The sequence below is a fragment of the Caretta caretta genome, chromosome 2 (assembly GCF_965140235.1).
Source record: "Caretta caretta isolate rCarCar2 chromosome 2, rCarCar1.hap1, whole genome shotgun sequence".
Lineage (NCBI taxonomy): Eukaryota > Metazoa > Chordata > Testudines > Cheloniidae > Caretta > Caretta caretta.
Genome location: NC_134207.1, coordinates 220,105,233 through 220,126,764, shown reverse-complemented (window position 1 = coordinate 220,126,764; position 21,532 = coordinate 220,105,233). Strand labels below are relative to the sequence as shown.

At 38.7% G+C, this 21,532-nt stretch overlaps 1 protein-coding gene across 4 annotated transcripts in view; it reads right to left on the bottom strand.

Annotated features, from left to right (window-relative positions):
* The window catches only part of ICA1 (islet cell autoantigen 1), an 87,596-nt gene that overhangs the window by 36,568 nt on the left and 29,496 nt on the right, over positions 1 to 21,532 (bottom strand). The window contains exon 7 of one of the 4 annotated variants that reach the window (XM_048838239.2): positions 14,856 to 15,035. The exons of the other annotated variants lie outside the window; for them this stretch is intronic. Within the exon in view, the coding sequence (XP_048694196.2) occupies positions 14,871 to 15,035 (165 nt within the window). The 3' untranslated portion in view covers positions 14,856 to 14,870. Of the gene's footprint in view, positions 1 to 14,855; positions 15,036 to 21,532 lie in introns of those variants that run through there. 4 annotated transcript variants of the gene reach the window in all.

The following is a 21,532-nucleotide window of genomic DNA, read 5'->3' as shown; positions in this document are numbered from 1 at the left end:
GGTCATGTAGTAATTTTTGTTGTCAGAAGGGGGTCTCAGTGCAATGAAGTTTGACAACCCTAATCTACTTAATACCTCATAATTTATTAGGCACTGACAGAACCGTGCGTTCTCTTCTCAAATAAAGGGCTCATGTAATACACACTAATCATCTCCCTCTCCTGTGATTACTCTATACACCATGTCTTTGATGACAGCAGCTCATCATGGCCCTGAACCTGCAAACTCTTACACATATGTTTAACATTGGTCACGTCTTGAAAGTTCAGCCCATGAATGTATTGAAGATTGTGGCCATGATGAGATTTTTAAGATTTCTGACAGGGGTCAAAGGATTCTATTGACTACGTAAGTCAATTACACTAATCCAAATATGCCTTGAACATTTCCCAGTGAAAGAGGCAACTACCTAGAATGCGGTGCTCAGTAGTTGCTTAGTTTCATAGCATAGATTAGAACTGGTTGCTATACAAGCAAATCCTGCAATGTCACCACCACCACCACCTGTAAGGCTTCTGACTGCCTTGTCTTTTAGTTACTAACGTGCCAAGCATTGAACAAAAAATCATTTTCTAGTCCCAACATTCAGATATATTACTGCAGTTAATGTACGTATTACTTCTAACAGTCTTGCACTTAAACCTAGAAAATACAGATTTGGAATGCACTACTTTATACGGATATGATCATCGGTCTTAAATATTAGATTTTTTTATTTGAATTTGAATTAACACATTTCCCTACTCAATCAATCCACGTTCTTGTGGGAGGTGGTAGCATTTTAATTTGTATTAAAGCAGCGATAAAACTAAAACTACCAGATAAAGCAAGGGTGTCAGACACACAATAAATTATAGAAAACTGAGAAACAATGTCACACGATCCGTAACAGAATGAGCAGAACGTAAAGAAGGGCTATTTAATTTTAATCATTAGAGCAGCAACAGCATTTCAGTTTGATTTACTGGAGAACCAGATGAGACCTTGGAAATTGGAACAATCACACTTACCTGTCAGACAACCAGGTCTGAAATCTTAACTGCTCCTGAACCAATGATTGGGAAAAGTTTCTTTCCTTGCTGGCCTGAGTGCTGTATTTCTCTTAACATAATTGAAATCAAGAATTTTTTCAACTGATTGCCTACTGTGTTCATAAATTAAATTCCCATGCTTTTGATATATACCTAACTATGCTTATACCGTATACTGTGACTGAGTAGTTTTAAAGAAAACAAACCTGTAAAAAGTTATGCTATCATTTTAACCCCCCTACTCCCCAACAACTATATGTTCTGAACTCTGTCATTTGCACTGGCTCCAATTTTAGATGTTACCACTATCTCATTGTATTTCAGCTGGTATGAGGTTAAATTCAGTCTTGTAGTTCGTTTCCTTCGCACAAATGACATTATTTATTCAAGAAAAAGATTTTCCATCCACCTTTATTATCAAAATGAGAGGCATAAATGAAACTTAATTCTAATTCATGTGTAAAAACAATAGCCTGTGACAGTAATTCACATTTTTAATTTTAATATGTGACTATTCCCATTGAATTTCAACAGTAATACTTGGTATTACTACTATTTAACATTTATATTATGGTAGTTACTGAAGGCCTCAACCAGGTTGGGTCCCTATGTCCTAGGCACTAAACATTACTAAATTACAGTTCTGCCCCAAGGATTAGTAATTTAAATTCATGCGTAAACATTTGAAGGATTGGGCCTACATCAAACTGAAACACCATAGACATAACCCCCTTAATTACCTGTCTAATATAAATGCCGAGGAACTTCAAACCACGGCAGTGTTACTGTGTATGCAAAATGGTAGCTAGTAGTTTTTTAGTAAGGTATAATATATCTTAATAAAGAATTTACTATTGTAAAACTCACCCCAACTTCAATGCAGGCACAACTCGGGCCCTAAATCTACTTAACACTCCAGTTTTTTTGCACATTGTGTGCACTAGTTTTCATGGGAAAGGTCATAACATCTTCTTCCCCCATCTGAATGGTAATAGAGAAGCCAAAAACATAAGAATGTGTGCGTGCGCACCATGCCAGGAAGGGATGTGTGGATTAAATTTCATGTGGACATTACATTCTGACATGAGAATGAATAGTCCTGAACTAGCACATAAAAGATAGTATAATACAGTTTCTGAGGACCATATTACCAGCAACAAAAGAAAGCTTCTTGTTTTTGTTCCATCAATCTCTCTCTCTTCTACAGTACATAAGGTGCTAGAGAACAAGAGGGTTTCAAATTATTTTTTCACTTGAAAACTGTTCATATGTTACTAGAGCTTTACAGACAGAAGTAAAAGCCATGTTGTCCTTTGGCACTACATAAATGATAAATTAAAATTAAAATGAAGAGCCCTGACTTGTTAGGAAGCAATATATAAAGGAACTTGATCTCTTTTTAAGGGTACATATCTCAGAATCTAAAACATGTATTTTTATAATTATAGTGTAATTTACCAAAATGGAACAGAACAACTTGAAATGCTTTTAAGGGTGGGTGAAAGAGCTCTGTACTTGAAATCCATTAGTAAGTAGGTCTTTAAAAACCCTATCCACCTGGATAGCAAAGTAGAAAAACCAGTAGAGAAACATGAATGTGTTTGTGTTGGGTTAAATTTTAAAATACACACATTTCTTTTCTTTTTTTAAAAATTAATGCATTAATATTTCTTATTCATCTTTTAAAACAGTATTTAGTTTAAGGATACTATGCGAAGTGAAATAAATAAAGTTATTACATACTTTATTTGTATATTTGTCTGTTTTAAAAAATACTTTACTAAAAAGATCCAAGTGTTTATAGGTAACAGACTTCTGAAATCCAGGAATCACCACTTTTGAGTTCTGCCTAAAAATCAATGGCAGATTAAGCCTATTGGGGCAGATTTTACGCTAGTTTAAATTGTTGTAACTTCATTCACATTAAATGAGCTATGACAATTTGTACCACCACAGAATATTTTTTTTGGTCACTTAGTGCCTGATTCAAAGCCCATTCAAGTCAATGGAAAGGCTCCCATAGACTTCAATGGACTTTCAATTAGGCTCTTATTAAAATGTAGATAGAACCACCATAATCTTGAAGAACTTCACACAAGTATTTGTAGATCTGCTTGTTTTATTTTTAATCAGTAGTACACAACTCTGGTATTTTTTAATAGAACACGTCCCTCCAAAGTGTGCCTGAAATACTTCACAGTGTACAATAGGTAAAGATATTAAAGCAGATGAGAAGAATGGACTTGTGATGACATGAGTCTTTGGGGTCCATGAAGCGTAAAGACATTCCCTTCCCACCCCTACTAGCAACTACTGGGAAACTGATAAAGAGCAAGATTATCTCAGCTTTCATTTAAGTAGATTGAGCTTTATAAGTCTCTCACTAGAAGTCATTTTCCGTAGCCCTCAAATAATTTTTGCGGTTGTTTCTTGCACTCTCTCCAAGGACAACAACATGAGAAGTGGGATGTTGTCTGGATCGCCTTAATTGTATTAGCTTGGTGTTGCAGGCTCCCTTCCAGCTGCCTACAACTGAGGCACGCTCTCTGCTGAGCAGTATGATATGAGCTCTATGTTCCTTCCCAAAAATTGGGATAGCAACCCCACATCTCCTATCTCAGAGCTGTATCTAGCATCCACTATCTGGAGGGGAAAATGGTGAATTTCCTCCGGTTTCTTCAGCACTCTCAACATACCGGACCATGACACTAATCTCTCCAAACTTTGCCCTTTCTTCACTGTCCCCACTACTAAAATTCTGTCCGCTCCTGAATTCTCTCCCCCATTAATTACTGTAACCTCTTCCTTCTGGCCTCTCACTCTTTCCTCCAGGCTATTCAAAATACTGCCAGTCACCAAAGCCATCTTCCTCTCATACAACTCCAATCACATCCTCCTCCTGCTTGATACCTCCACCATCTTACTATCTTTTCCTAATTCAGACAGGTGCCTCATCTTCACTTATAATGCCCTACAGAACTCCCCTCCCACCCCCACCCCCCCATTTGTTCTCATTTTCTCCTTCAGTCTTCTCCTTTCCTAACAGCCTTCCTAATCCTTTCATCCAAAAAGCTTTTGCCTTGTACCACACTGTACCAACACCTGGAACAGGCTTCCTGTCCTCTTGGCTAGGTACCTTCTTGTGTCTTCCCTCCTTCAAGTTCCTCCTTCAAACCCACCTCTTCTAGCAATCCCTCCTCCTATATCTTGTTTAATTATATTGTTAAGATATTTGGGGCAAGGAAGGAACTTTATGTTAAATTACAAAGTGCTGTGCTAGCATTTTTAAAATGGTAATAGAATATTGGAAGCAAAGATGTCATTGAGTGTTTTTTGAGTTCAGATGCTGCTTATTTTTTAAGTCCTGGGAGACGATGATTACATATTTTTTTTAGACTTTGTACAGACCTGCCAGTACGAAACTCTTAACATCATGGACACATGCCATGTTGTGTCAACATCTTTGTGGATTTTGTTTACAGGGAAAAATAAATTTGCTCCTCATGTCAAGTTTATATAGAATCTTGTGCTAAGCTTTTCAACAGTCTGCTTGTAAAATTTTACTAGCTTGAGATTCTTGGCTCAGAAGAGATGTAACTTCAGTATAATTATGATTAAGTGGTGATCATAACAGTTTATTTCATAACCACAGACTATCTGCAGATGTGAGCAATTCTCTGACTCCAGCAAGGATACAGCATTAGTGGTAGCCCGCCTGTTCTCCTTCTCATCCAACATACAATTGCTCAAACCTATTTTAAATGATGGGTTGCACAAAAATTGAGTAGTAAAAGGCAATTAGCCTAGATCTGCCAGACATACATCACACCGTGAAATCAGAAAAGGAATGGCTTGTCTGTGATATACCTCCATTACTCTAACATTTTTGGTTTCCCTTCAAATTCCCTTTCACACATTTCATATTTTATCGCTTTGAAAAGATTTTTAATGAATCTATCAAAGTAGCAATGGAAGGATTAACATATTCCTCTGTATTAACAGAACAGATATATAATATATATAAAATTCATTCTACTGGACCTCCCTATGCTCAGGAATATAGTCTGTTGCTGTTAGCAATAAGAAATTAATTACTTATCAGTCTTTAATTAGTGCTGAAGTAGAAGAGGCAAAATACATTTTTCCATTGATTTTTTTTTTTAAACAGACTACTGAATTTGAAGTTTGCTTGTATTAATAAAGAGGGCTATTTAACATTATATAACATATACAAGTTAGCATTAGACAAAACTCAGGAGGTTACAGGATTCAATTCATATAAACATTCAGGAGTTTGACTACTATGCTGAGGGCAGCTGAAAATAGTTTACCCTTGTTGCTTGCTCAGGCACGCCTATCTTTTCAAGTCTACTGTCCTTTCTCCAATGACCACAGCTCTTTGTCCTAGTTTCATTGCTCCACAAAACCTCCAAAGCTACTAACCGGGTTCTTTTATGGTAGAGGTGGCAGGATCTTTAAAGGTGATTGATTGGGGAGCACTCTCTTATTATTTGTTCTTTAAAGTGGGAAGCATGGAGAGCTCAATGGCCTATTTCACTCTTAAGATCTGCCGAGGAGGAAGCAGATCTTGGAGAAAACCATTGGTATACTACAAGATTTTAGCCAATTAGTTGGTCTGCTTACTTCTATGGGTCTTCTGTGTACAAGGGAACAGCTATGGACTCTGCCCTGTAGAGGCTCCTTTCCCTGGAAGAAGGAACTGATCCTCATGGTCCAGCACAAGCAGTTCTAACTGGCTAGCCAAACTATGGAGCAGTGAATGTAGGAAGCAGCTGCAGTGTGACCTGCAAATAAAGGAATTTAAAAAGACAAGTTCTACTGTGTATCTCTCTCTAGGACCCAGGTGAAGACGGGTTGTAAAACCCTGGGAAGGAACAAAGAGCAGCATAAAATACACCACCAATCGGGTCTTTTTGGCCATGAGAAGAGAAGACACGCAAGCCTGGAGGGGAATGAGGGATTGTCCCTTCCTCTATACACTCCCTGCATGTTGGCGTGGTGGCTGTGGCACATAACCATTAACAGAATTTCAGAAGCTGCAGTTCTGGATCTAACGCTCCAGGTACAAGTTAGCGTCATCTCTTTTACATTCTTTTAACACCGTGGTTTTTGTTTTAAAAAAAAAAAATCAATGTAATTTTATGGCTGCAAAATCCATAACTCAAAAGTTAAGAAATGCCATTAACGTTGCCCATGGAACTTTAATTCACCTCTCCGCACCCTTGTGTGTATGAATTATGATACTGTCATTAATTAAATGATCACTTCTTTTTTTCCCCCCCACAGGACTCTTGCCTAATTCAGTGAATGGGTATTTAGTTATTCAATATTTCTCTTTATCCTCCTCATTCAACACAATGCCCTACGCCTTATTTAATGGACACCATCCAAATTCTGCATTGCATACAAAATTATTGATTTCCTCATGGGCATTTCTAGGGTGCTCTCACCATAACATTTGCGCACTTCATAAATATTAACAAATTTATCTCCACAGCACTCACGTGAGAGGAAGGGTTTTATAACCCCATTTTACCAGAGGAGGTCTAAGGCACAGAAAAATTATAGCCAAAATTGTCAGAAGTGCCCACTAATTTGGGGTGCCCAACTTGAAACAGATAGGGCCCTTATTTTCAAAAGTACTTCGCATTTTTGTAGCACTTTGTATGTTCAAAGCACAACTCCAACCAACTTCAGTTGCAGTTGTGAGCATTCAAAACGTCTGCAAATCTGGTTCCAGGTATGTGTCAGCTGGCACCCAGAAAACGAGGAACATACAATTAGTGATCATCTCTGGAAAGTTTGACTTAGGTGACTTGCCCAGCATCACATAGGAATGTCATACCAGAGATGGCAATAGAATCCAGTTCTCTGGGATGGCATTGAACTCCCTTAACCAAGTAATCACCATTCTTCTTCCTGCAATTCCCAGCCTCAATCACCGCACACCTTCCAAATTCAGCAACAAACGAGGCAGGGATCGTACATACAACAGCCTCCTTCACTGCACCACCCTAATTCATAAATGAGATTAAGGGAAAATATGTTGCACTGCTCACGTTAAAAAAAATCCTTACAACTGTTTCATCTACAATCTGTAGCACACCATGGTTTAAGCATGGACTTGAAATTTGGCTTGGGGCCAAGGCGTCAGGGATGTGCCTTTGCTGATCTGCCCAAATTCATAAACCTTCAAATCAAAAAACAAACAAAAATATTGCAGCAGGGGTAAGGGTCTTGACCACAGCTCCAGAAGACAACAGCCTATTATTGTTACCAGTTCCTGCATTAAATCAAGTGGTAGAGCTGACTGTGAACAGATATTTAAAATTTTGATAGTTTTGTTCTGAAAGCTCAAAAAAAAATTGTTGCAAAGTTGAGATTTTGTACGGTTCAGCTACTTACCCTTACAAATAGGATTTATATAACTGCATTTATACAAACTCATTCAAGTGCAAACAAGGAACAAGAGATCCTTATATATCAAAACATTTAGAAATATTACTGTATTACGTTATATCTGACACACACATCATGCATACACTGACATATATACAATTTTAAATTTTCCTAGACTTTCAGCATGCATAAACAAAATACAAAATGGTGAATTTTTCTTAAGTTTGGTGTATTTATTCTATAAAAAATGAACTTTTGCAAAATCACTGAATATACATTGTAAATTATTTGTGTTTCTGAAATTCTGTGCAATCATCTTCTGTTTCAAAAATATAATAAAATAAAATAAAAACAATCCACCTGAGGCAGACACCCAGAATGGCAAATTTCAGCTCAGACAGTTAACATTTGGCAAAGTTATAAGCAACTGAAAACAGTCATATTGGGAAGCGTCAAAGCTTCCATGGATTAAACCTGTAATTTTTAAGCAGAACATATACATTGCAAATAATAGGAAAATATTCAACTCAATGAAAGCTTTATTTGAATGTTGTGGATCAAATTTATACATTAAGAGTCCAAGGTTTCAGAACAAAGATGAGCACACATCTGCAGATCTACATTGGAGCATGCGATGACCACACTTGTGTGCTTGGATGGATAGATATCTAAAGTGACAATGTGGGCAAAGTTCTGTGCATGGATATCTGACCTCTCTATTTAAAAAAGAATTTTTCAGAAATGCCTATCTCAGAGTTATCATGAATTTGAAAAACCCACACAGAGATGATTGTGCACAACATTTCCTACTCCCAAATGCAAGTCTATTGAGTACAGTGGTTGAGGTATAGGAAAAAGGGCTGTCAAAACCTTACAGAGAATCCATGTCCACATCTAATTCTTCAAAGAGGCAGTGCTGCAAACATCCCTTCAAAGGCATGGGATGACCACACATGTTGCTATACAACTAGAGAGCTCCTGCCCTTGGAGATCAAACTATTTTCTGCAGTATTCACAGACTTCCTCAGTTTGATGAAAGAGGATCAGGTTCACACAGAAGAGCACTGCACTAATACTAATCTGTAAGGTTTAAGTATTCAGGGCTTGAAATGGAAGAGGGAGAAAAGTTACCTGCTGCACATTTTTAAAAAATGAGTCCTGTTAATCGAATTACATACCCAACTCAAAGCAACAAATTGAACTGTCTGACTAGAACCATCTGTCACTCTCATATTAATGGGGAACATCTTCTTGAAGAACACAGTGAAGTATAGGGAGGAATAAAGTTCAGTAACCTAAAAGCTGCTTTTGTCTTCTCTTGCTCTATACTTTTATTTTCCCCCTCCATTTTTATTTTTATTCTCTTTTTCCTGTATCTTCTCGATCTCTGAAAAATTAATACAACATCTCTTTCTCTCTCTCTCTCCACTTAGTTATTGTCCCCCCCTTCCATGTCGCATTCTTGCCAGAAGCTGGGAATGGCTCACTGGGAATGGCTCACTTGATAATTACCTGTTCTGTTCATTCCCTCTGGGGCACCTGATATTGGCCACAGTCAGAAGACAGGATACTGGGCTAGATGGACCTTTGGTCTGAGCCAGTAGGGCCTTTCTTATGCTCCCTCACCTGCCTCCACTTTCTGCTGTGTTGCACACCTTTTCCTTTCCTGTCCCCTTACAGAGGAGGTGTACCTTCTCTCTTATTGTAGAAGTCCCAACAAGGTAGATTGAAGAATGAAACTTTTACCTAGGATGCTCAAAAGCCAGATGAACAGGTCCATTGGCTACATAGCTGTACTGGAAAGATACTTACATGTCAAACAATACTTACAGCTAGTTTTTAAAAAGGAAAGAGGTACCCTGCTTAAAAAGTGGGTCTGCAAGAGTAGACCAGCTGCTAGTGCGGGCATTTTAAATCAGAGCAGGTCCATCAACTTTAAGGTGTTAGAACACAGGCTAAAACATTTTATGGTGTTCAGCGAATGAGGTTTCTCACTGGAGCCCTCTTAAGAATTTTCTATTCACAAAAACCAACACTTTCCTCCTTGCCAATTTAATTCCTCAGCAAATTAAATCCTTGCCCAAGTTATCTACCCATCCTGATTATCAATACTACATCATTCTTGCAATAGTTCCCATTAGAGTCCTAATTATTGCTTATGTTTTCAATTTTTTGTAATTTTTACAAAAATGACTTGCAAGACACAGATAACAGAACTCTGCGCGTGCGCGCGCCCACCCACACAAACACACAGCCCCACTGAATTCAAGGGGCCTCTCCATGGGTGCAGTACACCCATGTAGATCCAGTTACAAGACAGGAGCTACAAGCATACCAGGTCTTTGGAGATTCCAGCACTTTTGTTGAATAGATTTCTTTTAGATACATTTACAAAACAAAGTGTTTCATAATGATCCTTAAAGTTTCCCAATACCTTAAACAGTTAACTTGACCTACTATTCAGAAGAAAATGAAATGTATCTGTAAATGTATTTTGCATAAGTATAAAATCCTCAGAAGTGGCAAAATTCCTTGTCAAAAAGCAATAGCTTATAACCTTGCTATTGTTCAGTACGGATATGTGTAAAGAACAATCTTATTTGCCACAGCTGTATTCTAGGGCAAGCTGATTGTGCCCTATTATAGTCATTCTAACTCTTGGTTTCAATTTCCCATAACTTTCAGATTCCAAATAACTCACTCGAGTTAAAGACCTGGGTTCCCTTCGATCTCTGGTTTGGCTCAAATGAACCTACAAATTGTACAGCAGTCCTCTTCTTACTAGTCCTTTGCACTTTCAGTACGCTTTCCGCTATGCAAATAAGTTAGCCACATACTAATATGTGCAATGCAGTCTTCCTTAAGTACACCCTTTATGAGCTTAGCCAAAATGCTGTGCAGAATGTATGGCAAGTGCACAGCAAACAAATTTCCCAAGAGCACACATCTGTCAAATTCAAATGAAACTTCACTGCAACAGTTAAAAGCAATTATTGAAAATGATGGTCTTCTCCATTCTAAATTTCAGTGTTCTACCTTGTGCTGATCCAAGAAGAGAGAGACACTTTTTTTTATAAATAGAAAAATAATAATTATTCACTCTCCGCAAACATAAAAAAGGATGAACCATTTTCTCAAGCTAATAAATATCATCCCCATGCACAGACTAACACTGAAAATTTGACCTTCAAAGGTGAAAGTTTCAGAAAGGTCTGTGCAATGGAGGGTAGGGATTTAGAAAGGAAACGGTTATGCAACCTCAAATCTAGAGGTCACTGCTGCTTCTAGTATGATGCATACTCACATATGCCTATTAGTAAGGTACAGCTGAACAGGAATAAAAATGCTCTATAGGCGAATGGAAGATGTATTTCTGGACTGAGTTTCAATGAATTATCCAGCCCAGAACTGGACAACAGAAGCCTTCAATCACACATTTCATACCACCTACAGAAAGAACACTAGATCGTAATTCCAAGGCATGACCCCAATCACTCCACCAACTATTAAGAATATGTAGCAAAAACTCTCAAATACATATTCTGGACACTTTTCATAATTCCAGCCACAATTCACTGTTTATAATATAGTGAACATGACATCTTTTAAGAAGTTGGAACTTACATGGGTTATTACTCTTTAGCCTTTGGAAACAAAATCAAAAATCATTCTGAATAAAGGCAAAGATCTCATACCATAAAACCATATGTATGAGACTTGGTGAAGCAAAACGTACACATTGTCCACATAGCCACAAGGAACTGCAAGTTACACTCTAAAGAAATGGAACAGTGGAAGATATTTGGTGGACTCATAAGGCTGATCTATAAAAAAACAAACTGCAGCAGTTTAAATCAGTTTTTAAGTCTGATTTTAAATTAATTGATGCAAAAACCTATGTAGAGACTCTTAGTTAAGCTTAAGAATGGCTTATGTGGGTTTAAGCATAAGCTGATAAGGGATATACTTAAGATAAATTGATAAGCCATTCTTAAACCAAAATAAGAGCGTTCACACAGGGTTTTGCCATAGTTTAACTTAATCAGTTTAAAAACTCATCTTCACAGGAAGTTTTTGCATAGCTATATATAAGGCTAGTAAAAAAGGGCTACACACTGCTTTGGCTCAAAATATCCAGAGACTTCTTGGCACAGTCCTGCTCCAGGTCTGATATCTATTCTTGTGCTCTTTACATAACAGCTACCAACTCCTTGCCCCCCTCCTCCCTACCACTCAGTCAACAATCAGCCCCAAACAGTATGCAGCCCTATCCTAGACTGTGCCTACCTCTCACAAGACACCTAAAGAGTCCGTCTCTTTTACAATGTGGCAACCCTTGGATAGCTTGTTCATACCCACAATTGAATGTGGGTTTTGTATTTTTGATCCAAGTGGCTAGTCAAAGTTTGGGGCCCTGTAAGTGTTCCAGTTGGGAGTAGAAATTAATGGTAGTCAGGTATTTCTTTAATGCAGTCGTGTTTATTTACAAAGAATGCATAAAGTTCTCTGTCTCTGAATACAGAAGGAATCAAATAGCAGGAAACTGATTATTTTGCTCACGATACCAAGACCACCCTTTTCAGTCCGCACCAATGACGAAAAAATATCTTCCCAGGTTTCCTCTAGGGTCAGCTGCCAGGGTTTCACAGCTGCCTCTCTTCCCACCCAGACCTATCTAAAATAGTCAGCCAAAGCTCCTGAATGGATTCACATATTCCTTTTGTCTTAGGTGGGGGCTTATGTTTACAGTTATGTTAACTTAGAAATGAGTTTGCACCTACTAATCTCCGTGGGGGTTTTATTCAACCATAACACAGTTGCACCCAGCACATAACAGTATATCGCACACACACATCCTCTTAAACATTTTTGTTCTAATTCTTTTAGCACTCAGATGTTCAAATATATTTAACAGTTATTAACCACACTGAGTTCTTGTTAACAATGTCACAGGCAATGCTTTAAGGATGTATATCATTCCGCTAGGGTGACCAGACAGCAAATGTGAAAAATTGGGATGGGGTGGGGGTAACAGGAGCCTATATAAGAAAGACCCCAAGATCAGACTGTCCCTATAAAATCGGGACATCTGGTCACCCTACATTCCGCTGATAAAACTTTGCATGAAATCAGTTTTGTCACTGAAAGGTTAAAATACAATACAGTGTAATTGTGTGTTCTCTTGGTTGGTTATTAAAGAACACGAGCAATATTTTCCTCAAGCAGTTTTAATTTAAAGGTTTCCATCAGGAATTTATTCACTTTTTTATAGATTGGATTAATATGCCAAGCAAGCAATCATTAAATGACTATCTAGATGAAGAAAAGTCAACTAATATATTTTGTTTCTATCTTTGTTACCAGAATGTCAAATCTTTCCGCTCTAAGAACCCTAGATGTACACCTCAGAAAACTCTTCTGGTAAAAACAAGTTTCAGTATTAGTCAAGTTCCACATATGTGCTATTGTAGCATGCAAAAAACGTTGACACAATAGCGATGAACTTCGACCACTGTCATAGGAAGCAAAACTTTCAGCAAGTCATTCTTCTACTGTTCTCAGCAAGATGAGACCATTACCTTGCAAATAAGAGGAAAATACTCAACTAGCATTATCTGAATGTTGTGAGCAAGATTTTACATGAAGAGCTCAAGATCAGAGCACAAAAATGAGCACACATCTGCAGGTCTATATTGGTGCAGCGATTACCACAACTGCATGCTTGGATCGGTAGTCATCTAAACCCCATATGTGGGCACATTTTTGTACTCAAACCTTGTCTGACCTTTTTATTTAAAAATCTGGCCTGGATGATTCAAAACACCTCACAGAGTTATCACTGATTTGAAAAAAATCGACAGAGAAAACAATGTCGAATTTTACGAACAAAAATAACTTGCAGTATATTCTGCTCTTTTTATTTAGTGATTTTGCAAAAGATGTATGTTTTTGCAAAATACACATGCTATGCTTAAGAAAAATCGACCACTCTGAATTTTGTTAATCCAAATTGACAGTCTCTAAGAAAATTTAAAACTGAATATGTATGTCTATGTATGCATGATAACAAAATATAATACAATGACATTGATAAGTGCTTTGATATATGGGGACCTCTTATTGATCCTGTTGTATAAATTCTATTTTAAGGGTAAGCACCTGGACCATACAAAAATCAGTGTCTTGATTTTTTTAAAAAAAAATTTAAACTTTCAAAATGCAATCTTACATTTGAAGTCTAGGGAAAAGAATAATAATTTTAAATACCTTTGCACTCAAATTAATTTTTTACAGGCTATGGGACAATCCTTAGGATGAGTAAAGGGGCAGGAATGGTATAAAAGTGCTCTGGAAGCCCCGGTTCCCGCTAAGGGAGGACAACCTCTACAAGGCACAATACCATAAACCTGTTTTCCAAAGACCCCCTGAAAGCCCTGATGTAGGAGACATTCCAGGGCTGGGGGCAAAAGGGATGCATCAGTTAAGGCTACAGCACATAGTACTGCAGAGATTCTGGGTAGCGCTGTTGCCCACAAAGCAGCCCAGGAGCTGCCATAAATTAGATATGCTTCCAGCAGCTTGGTTTCTGACCCCTGCACTCCACTGGAACAACTTTTACAAAGGTCACCACGATGACCAAGTTGTGATTGAATATTGCATATCGTGAGGTGATAAGTCTCCCAGGATCCTGAGGCTCCCTAGCAGAAAGCCACATTAGCTAAAATATTTATGCAGAAGAGAGTTGGGACACAGGTAAGCTTCAAAAAGAAGCACCTACAATTCAGCTGTTGACTGCAATCTTTTTAGAAAAAAATATGAGAGGTTATTCATTAATAATCAAAATTCACATGTAATGTTATGTCTCTTGCATGTCAGCCTTACCATTGTACCTCCCCATAACGCATCTCAGTGATAAAGATCTGAAATATATAATTTAACCCTGACCAATGCTGATATTTAATAGTAAAAAAAATGATGGCTTAGAGTTTCCTGGTTATTGTTTAATGAACCAATAATTATATTTCCATTTCCTTCAAAATAACTTAATTATAAAACAGTTTTCAGGATATGTGCAGTCTCAGGAAGGTTCTTTATACATCTTACTGCAGAGCTGTAAAAACTCTTTTCTCTTCCACCCCAGAAGAAAAATCTGTAAGTGACAATTGGAATCTGCACAGGTACACCAGAGCCAAGGGAAAACATAAGATTCAAACATGGAAAATGGCATGTTAGATCACATTATCATTTCTCTCGTCAGTACAGTATATATTTCAATGTTAATTCAGTTTAGGTTTTAACAGTCTCACGCAATGAGGAAGACAGATCAAAGTATACCATATTTTTGTAATTAAATTATACCAAAGCTATATTATATGACTGTACAGCAAAGCATTTACAAAGTGAAGCAGATGGACCACATTATGGATGTGCCCAGGCACTGTAGGACGGGATAAGAGAAAATTTCGGGGCAGTGGTTACCACAGAAAATCTCGGTCCTCTTATGTAAACAACATTCTCCCAGCAGCTGTACTCCCCTTCCTGCTTACTCTTCTCTCCTGCAGAATTTTCACAGTTCAGACCCATCTGTAATTCATTTACAAAAATCCATTATATTTTTAAAAGATATTTTGGCTGTACTACTAACCTCCTCAGATTATTAAAACTGAAGGAGTTTTCAAATCTAATTTACTTCCATAACTTCTCTTCTTTGTTTACTTTTTGTGCCTCACTTTGACCCTGATCTTGCAGGATGATCCACACAGGTCTCGGTGTTCACCCACCGAGATCGATTTGCAGGATCCAAGCCTTGGTGTGGACAATGGAAATAAACAAGGCATTTTTTTCCTGGTTTCACCTTCTGGTTTTCCCTTTGGGAAGCAAATACAGCAAGGTAATTCCCCCTCCCCCCCACAAGTGTTTTCATTGCACTTTTAAAAATCTCGTGATGACATTTCTAAGATTACTAGATTTACATGAGAAAAAGCATAAAAATGTAAATTCGGCATCTAAATTACTTGATATTGTGGCTTTAAAATAAAGCAAAGCATAATCAAAACAAAAAAGTAAATTAAAATGGGACTCTATATATTCTGTTGGTTTAAGGCAATTTCTAATGTGTTTTTAGATTCCTTTGCTGTGTCATGGTGAAACAGAAAAAGTTGTGCATAGTTATCTGAAGCTATTTAATGGATGGCCATCATTAAAATCTTTTGTCCGCATGCCCTTATATGATCTCAAATTTATATTAATGTTAAGTAAACAGCTAAACTTAATCTACTTTTTCATGTCTCAGCTAGTAATTCGAGGTCATTCAAAAATATTTCATATCTGTAGCAATTTCGAAGCCTTTTATTTAATTTTACAGCCATTTCCCCAATCTCATTTCAGACTTTAACTTCTTAAAAATAATTGAACAGACGACAAGGAATCTCTCAAGGGCATGCTTCAATCTGTGGAAGCTACTATAGTTTGCAAGCAATACATCTTAAAACTGATGTAATCTTCCAAGAAGCTTGCTTCTATTTTTAATAGCACCCTTTTATTATGCTTTCAAAGGGCATCTCTATCATATATTGTTATTTTGCTTTTAACCTACTAACAGCAATGATGTAGTCCTTCATGCCATTTAATATATATTAAATGGCTGCAGGTATCTATTGATTTTATCATGCTATCTGGAATGGTTTTACAAATACATGTTGCAATAGTCCGGCTACAGTAATTTAAATTTCTACAGAATATAAATGTGCGTGTCACTAGGAACATTTAAAGTCATACTGTCAAGATGAGCATATCTTCTAAAATTCAGTCATGTCTGGGTCTGTCCATTTAATGACACTGGATTGGACTTCGGAGGAAGACTTGGAAAAATGTCACAATATACACTTTTCAGAGTGACAGCAGTGTTAGTCTGTATTCGCAAAAAGAAAAGGAGTACTTGTGGCACCTTAGAGACTAACCAATTTATTTGAGCATAAGCTTTCATGAGGATGAAGTGAGCTGTAGCTCACGAAAGCTTATGCTCAAATAAATTGGTTAGTCTCTAAGGTGCCACAAGTACTCCTTTTCTTTTTACAATATACGCTGACCATAGAAGACCCTGTCTGTATTGAAACTCCATCTGCCAGTAGAAAAACCCACCACCACAATGGAGAATGAAGATGAGTGTTGACAAAATGACTTTAAAAACAACAACAACAAACCCGGTGCACGTTCCAACACTGATCGCCAGACAAACATTTCACATAAACAGGCTCATACATTAAACAACTCCAACTGCAACAATGTATATTGTAGGATTTCAAATCCCACATCAAAAAGAGATATTATTCTTAGCATCACATCCTACCAGCATGAAACCTGACATATGCTTGGCCACATCCGTGTCAGTACCCAATGTTAATCTTATTGTAATCCAAGTTTGCAAACAGCCTGCTTATTCTTTTAAAGAGCTTTTTGAACGAGGAGTGGTAGAGACAGGTGAATTATCTCCATAGTCTGTCATATGATGTCTGTTACACATGCAATCAAACAATAACAAAAATAGCACTGTTTGACATTATATCACTTTGAGAACTCCTATCTCTGCGATCTACCACGACCACAGCCTGCTCTATTTCAGTGTTCCCAGGTAGCACTCATCTTCTTTCAATCTTTGGCTGGCTTCTCATTCGTGAACTCCCATACCTTTGTCACCTCCAAACTACAATACTCTAACAGATTGTCTACAGAATGTTGGCAAAGTGTACTTGAAGGGTGTGATCTGAAAGTGTTCTAACATGCTGCATGCTAATTTCCTCATGTAGACCCGCTGATGCACTCTAAAAGGCACTTAGTCTCTAACAGAACTATGTTAAAGCAAACCAGGTACCTTTTAGAGCACACCAGCAGGGTCTACATGGGGCAGTTAGCGTGCTTTACAAATCACACCCCTCTGGCAGGCTTTGCCACACTGTGCAGACAAGCCTCTAGTTCCTCTATATTGGATTAAGCCAGGGGTGGGCAAACCTTTTGGCCTGAGGGCCACATAGGGGGTATGGAAATTGTATGGTGAGCCATGAATGCTCACAAAATTGGGGCTAAGGGTGAGGGCTCTGGCTGGGGGTGCAGGCTCTGGGGTGGGGCCAGAAATGAGGAGTTCAGGGTGAGGGAGAGGGCTCTGAGCTGGGGCAGGGGATTGGGGTGCATGGAGGGACGGGGAGAACTGTGGCTGGGGGTGCGGGCTCTGGGGTCAGACCATTTCTCCAGTTTGCCCAGATCATTTTGAATTTTAATCCTATCCTCCAAAGCACTTGCAACCCCTCCCAGCTTGCACCCCACTCGTTATGCCCTTCCAGCATGACTGTGAACGACTGATAACTTCTCTCTGGGAACAATTTTCCAACCAGTTATATACCCACCTTACAGTAGCTCCATCTAGGTTGTATTTCCCTAGTTTGTTTATGAGAAGGTCATGTGAGACAGTATCCAAAGCCTTACTAAAGTCAAGATATACCATACTTACTGCTTCCCCCCCATCCACAAGGCTTGTTACCCTGTCAAAGAAAGCTATCAGGTTGGTTTGACACAATTTGTTCTTGACAAATCCATGATGACTGTTATTTATCACTTTTTTATCTTTTAGGTGTTTGCAAATTGACTGATTATTTGCTCCATTATCTTTCTGGGTACAGAAGTTAAGCTGACTCGTCTGTAATTCCCCAAGTTGTATTTATTTCCCTTTTTACAGATGGGCACTATATTTGCCCTTTTCCAGTCTTCTGGAATGTCTCTCTCTGCCATGACTTTTCAAAGATATTTGCTAATGGTTCAGATATTTCCTCAGTCAACTCCTGGAGTATTCTAGGATGCATTTCATCAGGCCTTGGTGATTTGAAGTCATCTAACTTGTCTAAGTAATTTTTAACTTGTTCTTTCCCTATTTTAGACTCTGATCCTACCTCATTTTCACTGGCATTCACTATGTTAGACATCCAATCTCCACCAACCTTCTTGGTGAAAACCAAAACAAGGAAGCCTAATACACAGGCTGAATTTCTTTCTCAGCTTGGGACCGATCTCCTCATTTAAGTCTTTGTCTTCACAGAGTTCTTGTTGCCTTCAGCATAAGTTGGGGAAGACAGAGGTGGCCTCATGATGCCACTGGCCCTTATTTTATACTCTTAATCCATGTCCCTGGGAGATACTCGCCCTGGCACGTCCTGATGGGCCTTGCTAAATCAGAGAGTTGAGCAAGCCGCAGTGTGTGGTGCTTGTGCTGTAGCATTTTAAGGGTAGACACAGCCTAAGACTGGAAGACCACTTGGAAACTTCAACTAATACCAAACGCAGCTAGATGCTGTCTACATTGGAGCTTTTACCAGGGCTGGTAACCAATTAATATCATGGTTACCATCCACACACAGCATTGTTAGTAATTATGGCAGCTGAAAGTGTATTGCCCATTCAACAGGCCTATGCCGGCACAGTTTTCTTTAACAGATTCAGCACACTTTGCTGCACAGAAAGTCAAAACACCTCCCAATCGAACATGATTTGCAAATGTAATTAACATTAGTGCTCCCTTTTCTGGATCCCTCAAAGCTGTGAATAAAACAAGGGAAATATCCATCCGTGTAGCACCTCAGTGAGCATCATCCTCAATTTAATTCTTTTTATCACACTGGACAAAATACTAGGAAAATTCGTTATAAAAGCACAATCTTGCCTTGGCAGAAATAGTTTATTTGATCTAATAGGTATCTTCTATCTTTATTTTCCATGATTACTTATAACTTTGTTTATGGTCCTTCAGTCAGTTTTCAAAACTCCTGAGAGTGCTTGCTATCCTAGCCAATTTGAATTCATCTTTTTTCAGTAAGACTTCACAAGGCACTGTATCAAGCTAATACTTTACTAAAGCCCAGATTTATTACATTTAATGCAATTCCTTTTTCTACTAATTTAGTAATTTGATTATAAATATTGCTCTTCCAAGATATGTTATTTATAAACCTGTATTGTTTAGTATTCTTCATTCTGTTATCCTCTAAATGCTTACAGATTTTCTTCTCATTTTTATCAGGGAACAAAATTAGGTTTACAATACAGCAATTTCAAAGACTGCTCTTATTTCAAAGATTGGTATCATATTTGATTTTCTTCCCATCCTGGTCCTTTGGTACTTCCCCAGTTCCGCATGATACAATCAGACCACAGATACAATGGACCGAGCACCTCTGCTTTCCTCAAGTCATAAAGTGGCATCATATGGAAGCTGACAGTAGAAGCTCAGATCCCTCTACATAAAAGACCCTGTGGTGTGGTTACTGCAGGCTCCTCCACACCCCTTCAAATGCTGAGAAACCCTTACCCATGAGAAAGAGGAAACAAGCCACAAGACAGCAAGTCCCAGGTTCAGTGGCTCCTCCTCTTAGGCTGTGGGCAGGGACTTTGGCTGTGGGCGGTCTTGTGCTCATCCACTTCCCAGAACCCAACAGGACAAGAAAAGATAGCAAAGGTGTTGGGGAAAAGGTGATGCTGTCCTCCTCACTCAGAGAGCATTAAGGATCAGGTGGAGAGGGAAACAGAGGAAGGAAGAGTTTGAGAGGGAGCACCAAGAGAATGGAGGGGTAAGTGGGATCTGATGTTTGGGAATGTGAAAAGGAGGACTTGAAGGGAGGAGGAAAGAAGGAAAGAATATAAGAAACTGAGGGATACAGGAAAAAGAGAGACAAGATGAAGGTACCTGTAGAAGGAATGAAACAGTGAAATGAGGACCAACATGACGAACAATACATTTTTTTAAAGTGGAAAACTCAAAAAGTACATGGTTGTTTTTATGAATGTTTCTTGCTTACCTGTTTGTGTCTCTGACCAATGGAAATTTATGACTGGGTTTGTGGGGAAGTGGCTTTGGAGGTGTGTCTGGGTTCCATTTTGAAACACAATACAGAACTTGTCCCTGGCCAGTTATGCTACTGCAGAAGTCCACATAAGCACCAGCATGGTTTTGTTATCTTAGCATGAATTCTTTGATCTGCAATGTTCTAAAATGAGTGAAACTGTACCTGGTATTCAAAATATTCCTGGGGCCTCCCCCTAGGACTCACATTTTTATTTTTAGGTCAATAAAGTATCTTTCTCCTTTATCAATTAGAGAATCTGGTATTCATGGCTTAATGTCCAATACACTCCAGGGCCTCCTTGCATGTAAGAATGAGTATCCTAATCAAATACAAAAACACGTGTGATGTAGTGGGGATTTCCCGTTGTTATGTTGTATGTAAGCAGATGTGAGGCTTACTGTTTTGCACAAAGGCTGTTTGTGTCCCAGTTTCCCTGTGTATTGCACCAATGTCTAGGTGGTGGGAATAAGGGTGTGTGACTTTTGCGGGGGCTGCTTCAGTGTGTGAGCTTCTTGCCCTGGAGACAGTATGCTCAAAGGGAGAAGGCATGCTCCCCCAGAGTCCTGGCTGGCTTCATTCGGAGTAGTTCCAGAGCATCGCCCAGGTGACTCCATGACAACTCTGGAGATCTTAGAGGCCTAAGATCTAGGATATATAGGAAGGGTGTGTCTCCTACTGTTTTCTGGTTCCTGTTTGAGGAGATTCTGACCCATTCATAGACAAGACATCAGTTTCCACTGGGCCCAAAACCCAAGCCTATATGCATCCTCACCTTCACAACCCAGCTTCTTCTCCCTCCGGTTGGATAGAGCTATCTAGGGTTCTAGGCTCTTATAATGGTACCTATCCCCATAGCATCTGAGCACCACACAAGTGCAGGACTTGCAATGCACTCCAGGCAGAAGAATCCCATAAGGGAAGACTACAAAGCTGCACTGCTGACTGAGTCCCTGCACCACTTCTTCCACCTTAAATTTATCTTTTCTCATGCTTGTTTAATTGGGCCTCAAGCTGCTAGGGAAAGCATGTGCCTCAAGCTGAAGGGGAAAGATGAGATAATGGGCCAACCCCCTTGAACCTTACAACTCTAGTTGATGGTGGCTCAGCTTCACTGAGAGGTCCCAATCTGGCAACTTTGAAAACCCCACTACTCTGGAATGGTGCAGTCCAAATCCCAGGAATGAGGGGAGGTGG